General features: G+C 29.4%; 1 protein-coding gene across 4 annotated transcripts; it reads left to right on the top strand.

Moving 5' to 3' along the window:
* The first annotated feature begins 443 nt into the window (after positions 1-443).
* Positions 444-12,315, top strand: LOC113555456 (serine/threonine-protein phosphatase 2A 56 kDa regulatory subunit epsilon isoform). Of its 4 annotated transcripts, none has more exons than XM_026959755.2 (11): positions 444-652; positions 3,423-4,241; positions 5,824-6,020; positions 7,755-7,856; positions 8,064-8,156; positions 8,573-8,703; positions 8,805-8,864; positions 8,960-9,173; positions 9,470-9,589; positions 10,114-10,343; positions 10,406-10,637. In XM_026959755.2, the coding sequence occupies exons 2-11, from the start codon at positions 4,022-4,024 to the stop codon at positions 10,635-10,637; spliced, it is 1,599 nt and encodes a 532-aa protein (XP_026815556.1). In that variant the 5' UTR covers positions 444-652; positions 3,423-4,021. The 4 variants fall into 4 exon arrangements, with proteins under 4 accessions (XP_026815556.1, XP_026815553.1, XP_026815555.1 ...); XM_026959752.2 differs by lacking the exon at positions 444-652 and adding an exon at positions 1,436-1,874; XM_026959754.2 differs by lacking the exon at positions 444-652 and adding an exon at positions 1,977-2,391.
* The last annotated feature ends 235 nt before the right edge of the window (positions 12,316-12,550 follow it).

Below are 12,550 nucleotides of genomic sequence, written 5' to 3'. Positions count from 1 at the left end.
ATATACCTACTATATTGGCATATTGCGTTACTTATAAATATTTTTCATGTTTTTTTCATCTCCAAACCGAGAACGAATGCGCCCACGGGAACCGTGTCAAATTGCTGTTTTTATTATCTACGAAAACACTGTCCGATAAATACCTACGTGATGGTAGTTAAATAATACTGTCACAATGTCCTATCCCATAAGCTGTAATAATATCGTGTAGAACGTACTACAATCATAATTATTAATATAGGTATATACTCGTCGTACACGGTGTCTATAATAATATAATAAATAATACTAATCGGTGTTATGATAACGATGAAATTACGAAAACGGTAGTAGGCCAGAGCGCCGGGACAGATTGCGATAACGACTGCATATTTTCGTATAAACCGTATCGTGACGTATGCATAAGACGTATCGAGTCAGTGTAATAGCTTGTCGCGGTAGCAAATATTTTATTATTAATGTGTACGAGGTAGGGTTAACAATATATAATATATATTTTATTGCGTGCCACCGATAGTATAATATATTATTGGTGTATTATCGTTATTCTGGACTCTGATAACTAGTGCGCGCGGTGTTGCCGACGACTACAACAGGACGGCGGAGTGGCAGGGGCACACAAATGTATCGGCGATCTAATACAATATGATGTGTACGTAATACAATATTCATAATATATTCTACGATGACGAAAAACGAAAAACGTCGACAATTTTTGATTTTATACACGAAATATTATTGAACACAATGTAATAAGTCGTGGCGATTCGTTTTTTGACGTAAAAAAAAAAAAAAAAAACAGGGAAATATATTATTATCATCTCAATAGCCGTATTATCTTTTCCATCCGGTAGGCAGGTACCCAATAATAACGACATTACAACATGAAGCCTATTTCGCACACACAATAAAACGACGACGATGACCGTCGCGGGGTCGCGTCTGCCGGCGGTGGCAAGCCGTCTCACTACTACTACACTACGACCACTACAACTACTACTACCACTACACACTATACCACCACCATAGTTCATCATCTACAACGACTACCACCGCCGCGTCACTACTACCACCGCATCGTTAAAATGTGTGCGCGCGCGTTTGTCTGTGTGTGCGTATTTGCACCATGCGTGCGAGTCTGCGAGTCATGGGTGCGGACGCCCTCCGCGTGCCCTCACGGCGGTGCGCGAGCGGCGAGTGCGTGCGTCTGTCCGCTTGGCAGCGGCGCGCGCGCGCACGCATTAATGCTCCGTGCCCTGCGTCCGTGTGAGTGCTGGCGGCGGCTGGTGCGCGCGCTTCGTGCGAGTGCGTGCGCGCGAGCATGTCCCAAGAGCGGCGTATACGCGAGCCCGTGCGCTATAGTGTGTCAGGTGTTTGTGTGTGCGTGTGTGCGTGTGTGCGTCGTATGCGCGCGCGTGTGTGTGTGATTAGAGAGCGATAGCATCGTTCCGTGTGTTATGTACGGTTTTCTCGCCACCGTGGTATTAACTCGAGTGTGTGCATGTGTGTGTGAGCGCCGCGCGAGCTTTTTGCCCAGGAGCGACTCGTCGGTGTCGTCGCCGCAGTTTCGCCGCAGTTGACTGTTTTTCGCGTACGCGTTTTTCACGCGCGCCGCCCGCCGTCGGTTTTTCTCGTTCGCGCCGCGTCACCGTCGGACATCATTCGTGTGTGCCGACTGCCGACGCCACCACCGCCGCCGCCGCCGTCGTCGTCGTCGCGTTTATCATCCGGTCGGTCGGTCGCCCGCCCTCCCGACAACAATCGCGACTACTGCCGTCGACACTGCATCCATTGCGGCACTTACGTATTGTGTTACCGTGTGTGTTGTTACGACCAAAAATACAATATAATAATATTATATTGCTACGACATAGGTACACGTTATTTATTATTATTATTATTATTATTACTATTATTATTACTATTCATTACCTATTACAATATTTGTATCGTTTTCGTGTAGACGTCTGTGTGTGTGTGTGTGTGTGTGTGTGCGTGTGCGTGTGTATGCATGTGTGATTGCGCGGCCGTGTGCATTGTATATTATAATAATTAATAATATTCCTATATGACGGTGTCGGGTTTGTGTTCAGTTACGAATTTCGTGATTTCGGTTTAACGGCGATAATATTATCGCCGCCGTCGCGGTCCAAGTGCGTTGTACCCGTTTCGATTAGATATCGATTTACGTTTTCCTCCGCGAAGGTTGAATCCGACCACCGCGTTTGCAGATCTTCCTAATCGGCTCCGCGACAATCGTTTGGAAACCATTAGCGGCACACAGTGCGATAAGGTCGGTCGGTGTCGAAACGCGAACTCACCATCTTCTGTGTACGCAAAACACGCGCTCGGTCTTGTCGTTTGCCATGGCGGGTGCATGAGGTAATAAAGGTTAGTATGCGCTTATCGCCGCGGTGCATAAGTGCATCGCGATTGATTCACGCGCATCCGTTTGTTTGGCGTTTTTTTTTTAGAAGGGTAAGAACAGTTGTGCGCGCAATACCGACCTTAAGCACCTCGTACGGTTTTGTACACGACGATGTTCGGCTCTCTCGATGTCTCCTGAAATTGAATTCGTACGAGTAAAATAGAACTGAACAATGCGCCCATACCGGATTACACACTTGTCGTAATCATTCAGTTGCATTCCATTCTTCATGCCATCGACATGCCAGTTATCAATAATCTTTTACGTGTAAATCCACAATTCAAGTGTGAAGACGGTTCACACATGATCGTTTTTAATAACAGACTAACACACAAGTCGCCAAACTTGCTTCGAGAATCATTGATTATTTCATGCCGTGCCCACAACTAAAAGGTCGTTCAGTTTTCAACCACATATGGCAGGACTTTACTGAATGATCATGACTGCTTAAGTAAAACAAAAAACAAAACTTAATCGTATGTAGGCGTGCACAACAACATTGGAATATTGTGGAGTGACAGCATTTTTTTCATACATACCATTGTTTATGTACCTATACTATATAAGTATATTTTATATGATCCCCATGGGGGGGGGGTAAAAAGTCAGCACCCTGTTAATAACCCTGGTAAGGTTAGGTCTGCCGTAAACGAGGTGCATTTATATCTGGTTGTAATAGCTAAATCGTTGTTGTCATGATGTCACCAATTCTTTGAGGTTAATACTTGTTGATACATATTATCACTTATTTAATGGTGTTGCATTAACTTATACTTTTTACAAATTCTTATTTCTCGTCATTAATTTGTATTCTATTACTTAGTTTTGTGTAAATTTTTAAACATATCATAAATATCGACAATTAATATACCAAGGCTGATATTTATTTTAAATGTTAGTTTAATATTATAATAAGTTATAATCACTTATTCTTGAAACGTATACAGTTTATGATATTTACCTTTGTTAAAACTATTTTTTTTTTTATTTTCAGGTTGCAAATTCATGATGTCTGTTTGTTTTATCGCATAAGATAAGATAGTTTTATAGTATTATAACTTATAAACAATGAATCATCTCAATCAGTGATATATTCTCGGATTCATCAAATTTTAACATTTTCGTAGTTTATTTTATTCCATACATAATATTAATTTCAAGTTATAAAGACCATAGTGCGATAGTAAATTGAATAATTATACATTAGTCACTACTCTGCATACGGACAATGTTCATTAAATTTGCTGGTTTGATTGTATCACAACAGCATTATAAATATCTACAAAACGACGGTCAACCACCACACAGACGTTTTATCATTTCAATACTCAATAACGATCCAAACAAGCTGTCTACATACAAGCAAACAGTTGTTGGTTTATAGAGTTGTTGACTATAACAAAAGTTTATTGTTGAAAAACATTTAACAAAATGCGATTATATCAAGAAGAATAATATTAATGAAACAGTAAATGTATATATTATAATTACATTGTGTTTCTGTTGTTTAATTGACAATAGTCACAGAACATTGATTTAAACTCTGATTTTGTGTAAACAAAAAAAAAGATTTCGCATTTGCTTATATAGAGCATGTCAAACACGGCGGCTACTGCTTCTAGTGCTGGTAGTGCTGCTAGCGGTGGAACTACTGCATCAACTGGTGCGGCCACAACATTTGTTGACCGCATCGACCCGTTCACAAAAATATCTGTGTTAAAACGCAAAACAAAGCGTTCACAGGGCTCATCATCTTCTTCTAGATACCGTACGTGTTCAGACGTTGAATTACAGCCTTTACCGTTGTTAAAGGGTGAGTAAGAGTTATCAGTACTATTAATAATTCATGCTTTTTAATATTCATAGTTTTTTTGATCATTTTGTTATCAATAATAAGACTCATTTATCTAGTTAATTAATTAATTATTTTATAATATAAGATAATCTACAGATAAGTGTACACAATATATTAAGTAGTTACCTACTAATTTACTATAATTTATCATACTTAAAAAGTTATTTTAAAATACTGAAATACAAAACTTGTTTCATTTTAATAGGTACATAAAAATGAAGTAATATTTTTAGGTAACTAATATCCATAACACATTTATATATAAGAGTTATGTAGAAAGTAAAGAAAAAATATTTTTTTAAAAATCAAGGTGCATTTGTACTGGTATATTGTTATTCAATCACTGTTCAGATTATTGAATTTTGTAGGCGTGGTACCAGTTAACACTACGGGTGCTTCTTTTGGTAGTTTTTAATATTACTCAAAATCTCTTTAGTATTTATTCTGTGGCCTACCGTTATATAATATCTGTACACTTCATAAATGTATGAATTTTTGATTTTTAAAAAAATGTTACTTTGTGTTCTAAATTACTCTTGTACAATTAAGATAAGTGATTTTGTAAAATAGTTAATATAATATAGGTAGCTAAAGATTTATTAGTCCACTTGTTTATCTTATTGAAAGTAATAAAATATAATTCATAGAATTTTTGTATGAAGATATGTTTTATTAGAAAAAACTGTTTTTATTCATTAAGGTCTCAGACAAAATAAAAAACTTTCATTCGGTATACATAACACTGTGTTATTTTAAAATTTGTTAGCACTTTTTGAAATCTACCTATAAAATATTTTTTTTATAACTGTTAGATGTATTTATATATATTAATAATAATAACTTTATTTCAGAAACATTAATATACATTTAGAATATAAACAAAATTCTTTTTAATTCAATCTCTAAGTATACTTGTTTTAGGTTGGGTGAGTTTAAGTATTACAATAAATGTAAAAAAAAGAAAAGAAAAAGTGAAACATTAATAATAACAAGCCAGTAAACTATATGTTCTTAAATTTTCCTTAAATTAGATGAAAATTAAATTTCTACTTTCAAATATTTTAAATATCTAAATATATTTTAATTAATTAAATTAAATCAAGTAAATAACTCTTACTGATATATATAGTAAAAATTTAATGTAGCTAAATATTACCTTACTTATGTAACATTAATGTTTACACAAATATATGTATTAAATTAATGTGTTAAGTCCATACAGTAATTTATTGTGCCTAAAGAAAATAAGGAAAATTGAAATTCAAAAATGGCTAATGATTTTATTAAAATTTAATTTTTTCAATTGTTATGATTGACTTAACGGTTAAGTACTTATAATATTATATCCATTTCTTATTATTATCCAATGGCTTAACTAAACAAAAAAAAGTTTTTGTGTGTTAGGATTAAATATGAGTTATCAAACGCTATTAAGTTTTTAATTATTGTATATTATGTTATGTGTTTTAGTCTAATCCAATACATACACAATAAAAAATTATTTAAATTTTTCTTACATTTATGCAATTTTTTTCTGTAGATGTAACTGCTCAGGAACAAGAAGAGTTAATGATAAGAAAACTCCGACAGTGTTCAGTGCCTTTTGATTTTATGGATCCCATGGCGGAACTCAAGGGCAAGGAAATAAAGCGTGATACACTTAACGAATTGGTTGATTATGTATCAACGTCACGGGGTGTATTGACAGAGAATATGTATCCAGAAATCATTAAAATGGTATGAAATAAAATACAACTTACTAAAGATTTTTCAATAATAATAATAATAATAATAATTTTTTTATTTATCATAACATTTTATTCAGTTGTAATCATATTGTAAACAAAAATGCTTATAATATATTAGCATTAATTAGCCAACAGTCATATTTATGTATTATAGTTTTTGATCATCAAATGATTAATTTAATTATTTCATGTTATTGTAGTTGCTAGTTTACAAATACATACTTATTTTATTGTATTATTGTATACCTAGTCTTTTAGAATAAAAAGATAAGCTGGCATTAGTTTCTTTTAAAAAAAATAGATTTAACCATATCTCACTATACCCTCACTTTTTTCATTCTAGGATTTGGTTGAGATACTGAAATTTTTAAATTTTTTGAGAGGTAAAAATACAGAATAATAAACCTTTGGTTATATAGTTATTTTTTCCTAGTATGAAAATCAGTAGATAGTTTGATAAAATTTTTTACTAAAATAGTTTAATTTACAATGCTATTTACATTCTGTTTTCTTTTATATGTATTTCATTAGTCTTAGGACATAGTGTTTGTATTCAAAATAATAATACTATAAATCAATAATACTGTTCTCAAGCTTTTGATTTCCATGCCCCTTTTCATACAATTATATGATGTCACGGCCCTCTTCACCACTATAAGATTGAACTATGATTAATAAAGGATAAATATACATATTTATTTATTTATATTTATATTTTTATATATATTTTATGCCAAATGGCAGTTAACAATAGGATACATATAAGTAGGCGATAAAAATTTAATAACAGTAACAAGCAATAACAAAGCTATACAACAAAAAGAAAAAAACATATGAGGTTAAAATATTATATCAAATAACCACACCACCAATAATTATATTAATTAAAAACAAAATTATAAACTGAAACAAAATTTTTTCTATATGGTGGTATGAAAGCTAAAATACAATTACATTATATTATTTATTTGTATTTTGTTCATTGTATTACATCATCAGTTTAATCATATTTATAAGTTTTATAACTATTTAGTATTCTAAAAATACGGCTGATGTACTTACTATATGTATATAGTACATAATACATATCAATGTTAATAATTAAAGAGTATTCTCTGAATCATTGAAGTAAATTCAATTATGTTTTTTCCAAATATAATTAATTTCTTCTTTTTTTTTCATAAGTATCCATATTGAATGAATCATAAAATAAAGTCTACAATAACCCGAACACATACTAAGTGAATTATTATCAGATTCAGATTTCTCCTAAAACATTAATTTATATTAATGACACTAATAGGAAAATTAAAATAGGAAATATTCGATTATTACTAACAAACTATGTTTATTTTATTAAATATGGGCTAGGCTCAAAGTACAGTAATATGTAAGTAATTAACATATATAAGGTGCCCAAAATAAAATTTTTTAAGCAAGATCTCAGATTATAATATAAATTTAAATATTGTGTATTGTATAGTTGAACTTCAATAGATAAAAAATAAATAAATATATATATATTATAATTAAATTGGTTAAAGGTTAATGGAGAAAACTTAGTTGAATGTAAATTTGGACTGTTGGTATACTCTACAATTATTTATTATTTTAGCTGTAATCAATTCATTTATTGGTGGTTATAGTTTTAATTTTGATAGATTAACTATTATTTTAATTATAAACTACTTTGATACAAAAACATTGTTAATTGTTTGTTTAGATTTCTTCAAATTTATTCAGAACACTGCCACCCAGTGATAATCCAGATTTTGACCCTGAAGAAGATGATCCTACATTGGAAGCATCATGGCCTCATTTAACTGTAAATATATGCATTTATTAAATAATTTAAATAATAGGAAACAAAAAAAGTTTCCACGTTTTATTTCTTTTAAGGTTATTAATTAAGATAAATTATTAATATTATTTACTATTTCATTTCTAATAAAGTTATTCATTTTTGTTACGTTTATTTGTCTTAATTAATGCAATAGTTTTATAGTCATTAAATTTGTTTAATTGATTTCAGCTTGTTTATGAATTGTTTTTACGCTTTTTGGAATCGCCAGACTTTCAACCAGCCATTGGCAAGAAAGTCATTGATCAGAAATTTGTGTTGCAGGTAATAATGATAACTGATCAGAAAAAAGTATTAAAATTCTATTGAGATACTCTATGCCAACTTTTATGCTTAATGGACACTAAGTTGTCTATAAAATGTTTTTAAAGTGCTCAGATAGATTATTTTAATAACATAAGCTGCTAATAATATTTATTATCTATTTTATATAATTTAAAATAGATTTAAAAGGAAATCAATAATTATATGTTTTATTATAATAATGAAATTAATTAATAATTAGTAATCCTAATAAGTAATAAAATGTTTTTCGAGTAAGATGAACAAAAAAAAAAATTATCTGTAATAGTATAGTTTATATGTTTCGAAAATAAGTATTTAGTTATCTCATGCTCAGATATTTTTCACCAAAATTAGTATTTACATTTATAAAAATTTATTTTATATATATTATGCAGCTCCTTGAATTATTTGATACGGAGGACCCACGGGAGAGAGACTTCCTCAAGACTGTGTTGCATCGCATTTATGGAAAATTCCTGGGCTTGCGTGCTTTTATTCGCAAGCAAATCAACAATATATTTTTAAGGTTTGTATATAACTGGAAATAAATTAATAGGCACTTGGTATTTTCAAATAAATATAATATATTATTATAAAATTTATCAAAATAAATGTGGTGTTTATTAGGTTCATTTATGAAACAGAACATTTTAATGGTGTTGGTGAACTATTAGAAATACTAGGAAGGTAATTTAATACATATTTATTTACTATTATAATTTGCTTAGTTATATGTAAATCAAGAAGTTAATATAAAAAAAAATTATTTTTGTCCACATAAGCATTATCAATGGGTTTGCACTCCCTTTGAAGAACGAACACAAGCAGTTCCTGGTTAAAGTGCTCATACCTTTGCACAAAGTCAAATGCTTAAGTCTGTATCATGCACAATTAGCTTATTGTGTTGTTCAATTTATTGAAAAGGATAGCTCTTTAACCGAATCTGTCATTCGAGGCTTACTCAAGTATTGGCCAAAAACGTGTAGCCTAAAAGAGGTAAAGATAACCATAAATATCATCATAAGAATATTAAAAAATAACTTATATTTGTTATTATAATTATGCAATTATGTAATTTTGATTCTGAAGAGAAGGGTTAGATGATTTCTAAACTTTTGCTTTTAATCATCAAATAATTTAAAGATTTAAGTTCATTAATTAATAAATACTATTATAAAAAATTACTTATCATTGCAAATGATAATTTTTTTTTTAAAGATGATTTTTCTTTATTAATTTGCATATTAACTTTGCTTAACAGTATAATTCTATTTTAATTTTTCAATTTACAGGTTATGTTCCTTGGTGAAATGGAAGAAATACTTGATGTTGTTGAACCATTACAATTTCAAAAAATTGAAACACATCTATTTAAACAAATTGCTCGTTGCGTATCCAGTGCTCATTTTCAGGCATGGTTACTTTTATTTCAATTTTTATGTCATGTATTAAATATAATTAATGTGGTATATCTACAAACCTTTTAAATATTGAAAATAGTATGATTCAGTAGTTTATTTTTTAATACTGATTGTGGTTTTAAAAATTAATTTTTTTTGTTTGAACTATGATTTTGAATCTTGAAATTGCAGAAAAGTAATTTAAATGAACCTGTATTATCCACATTAATTTAGTAAATTTAGCTTAAACATTTAAAATTAGTTTCTTAAGTATAAATAAGATAAAGAAAATTAATAATAAAAAATAAAATATACAGATTTAATACTAATAAAAAAATATTTTATGAATTCAAAAACTATATTTCTTGGTTATCAGAATTTGATTTTGATACCCTGGAAAATCAAAATTGATTATCAGGTGTATTATTTCTAATATATTATTTGATTATAGTTTCAAGCTGTGTTAATTACTATGCTATCTATAAATTATTAATTTATAAATGTTTTAATTCATGTACTTATTTTTTCAAATTTAGGTTGCCGAACGAGCGTTATATTTATGGAACAACGAATACATTATGAGTCTGATAGAAGAAAATAACCAGACAATCATGCCAATCATGTTTCCAGCGCTATACCGCATCAGTAAGGAACATTGGAATCAAACCATTGTAGCATTAGTTTATAATGTACTGAAAACTTTCATGGAAATGAATAGTCAACTTTTCGACGAATTAACTGCTAATTATAAAGCAGAACGACAAAAGTAAAAACTAATAAAAATTAATAACTAGTATTAATTTTTTTAATTTTGTTGTATTTTTATAGAGAGAAGAAAAAGGAAACTGAACGTGAAGAGTTATGGAAACGATTGGGACAACTGGAAATATCTCATGTCCGCGGTAAACCATCTACACCATCACTTATATCAGTAGATAATAACAACAAGACTAGTAGTAATAATAGTTTGGATTCCGTACAAACAGCAGTAACAACACCAGCAGCACCAATAGCAGCAGCACCAATAGCAGCATCTCCAATTGCAGCACAACAACAGTAGTAGGAGTGGTAGTAGCAGCGATAATAATTATTTGTCATTCAACACATACATGTTCCCACGTATATGTATAATCTATCTAATATATTTATTTATATACACAGATTTTTACATACATTGTGTGTATTATAGTTGTGTACAATTAAAGATCAAAACATTAAGATATGAAGTGGTGGCATTTTAAAAAAATACAATGAACGTACAGTGTTGTTATCGGTGCACGCGTGCTGTTATAGCGTGTTTGTATATTTTATTTTCAATAGTATTTGTATGGTAATATATGTGATTATATATGCTCCACATTAAAATTATGTTTTACAAAAATATCATCCAAGAGAAAAAAATTATGGGGAATGTTAATAATAATGGAATATGACATACTTGAAAGTTCTGTGAATATTTAATTTATGTGTATGAGATTTTCATGAAGAATAAAATATTGATGAAATTAAATATGTGATGTAAAACATGTTTACTTACATGTTCTTATTTTTATTAAATGTATATTATGTGAATTGTTAAAAATTTGTAAAAATGTGATGTTATCAATGTTATTCAATTGATTTGATATATTCACAATAACAATCAACACATGTGTAAACGCGTATAACTAATGCAAACTGTGGCGTTATAAAAATTTTAATTTTCTAATTATTAATGTAAATTAAATTAGATTTAACCCTCTCCCCCTGTGTAAGCGTGTGTGTGTGTAAATAATATTAGATTAATTAAATATTAAAAATTGTTATTTTTTAATAATTATATATATAAATATATTATATAATATATAATGTAAACATTCTTAACTGTTAGCAATGGTAGTAGTAGAAGTGGTAGTAGTAGTAATAGTAGTAGTAATAATAATAATAATAATAATAATAATAATAATAATAATATTAATAATAATAATCATAATAATAATAATAGTAGTGGTATGATTAGTAGGAGTTTAAAAATATTATTGAATAACAAAATACATAAATTAACTAATTATATATACTGATCTGTAAATAATTTAATAATTGAACAATCAGTAATCAGATGTCTCAGTAATGGTGTTGTATCATTATTATGATTATGATTACTGATATCCATCGTGGCTCCACTGCCGCTACTCCTATTTTTGTTTCCATTGTTGTGTCTTATGATAAAATTAATTGTTTTAAAGATAAAATATATTTTAACAGTGTCGTTGTTGATGCTTTAACCTTAACTATTAGTTATTACACTTATACTACTGCTACTACTACTGCTACTACTACTACTACTATTACTACTATTACTACAACTATTACTACTACTATTATTATTATTATTTATAATTATGAATATTATACGTATATTAACTGTATGAATGTTTCATTTCTCGCGCGCGTGATAGTCTTTATGTAGTTTGTAAATCAATATTATAACGAAATTATTATTATTTGTTGTCGTTAATGCGTGTGCGCTCGCGAGAGTTATAAAATTCTGATATATATATATGTACAAAACTGAAAATTTAAATCTTTGAATCAAATGAAAATCCGTATAGATAGTAAACATACACTCCATATGTACATATACACACATATGTATTTATCTATGTGTGTGTGTGTGTGTATTATTTAAAATGGAAAATATTATATATTACATAAACACGAGGAAGATACACACAATTATTATATATTACTATATTATTACTATCATTAGATCATTATAATTATTATTGTAATTATATAAATTATAAAATATTATTAAAAAAAATGACATTAAAGTTTTTTTTATTATTAATTTACATTAACCTATTACACGGAGAGGTCAAAATATCAAAATTCCTACTAGTTTTTGATTGATGATAAATTCATTAAATGTGTATTATTTTCACTTGGGATTATTTTATTGTTATTTCTAGTAAAATTTAATTGCAGGTATAA

Source organism: Rhopalosiphum maidis, chromosome 3 (genome assembly GCF_003676215.2).
Source record: "Rhopalosiphum maidis isolate BTI-1 chromosome 3, ASM367621v3, whole genome shotgun sequence".
Lineage (NCBI taxonomy): Eukaryota > Metazoa > Arthropoda > Insecta > Hemiptera > Aphididae > Rhopalosiphum > Rhopalosiphum maidis.
Note: the sequence above shows the minus strand (reverse complement) of the source record. Positions and strands in the feature narration are given on the sequence as shown.

Excerpts from the sequence above, each read along its gene's own strand:
- LOC113555456 (XM_026959756.2), top strand. The coding sequence starts at position 4,022 with ATGTCAAACACGGCGGCTACTGCTTCTAGTGCTGGTAGTGCTGCTAGC. Across the intron at positions 4,242-5,823 it reads GCCTTTACCGTTGTTAAAGG|ATGTAACTGCTCAGGAACAA; the intron begins GTGAGTAAGAGT and ends TTTTTTCTGTAG. Across the intron at positions 8,704-8,804 it reads ATCAACAATATATTTTTAAG|GTTCATTTATGAAACAGAAC; the intron begins GTTTGTATATAA and ends GGTGTTTATTAG.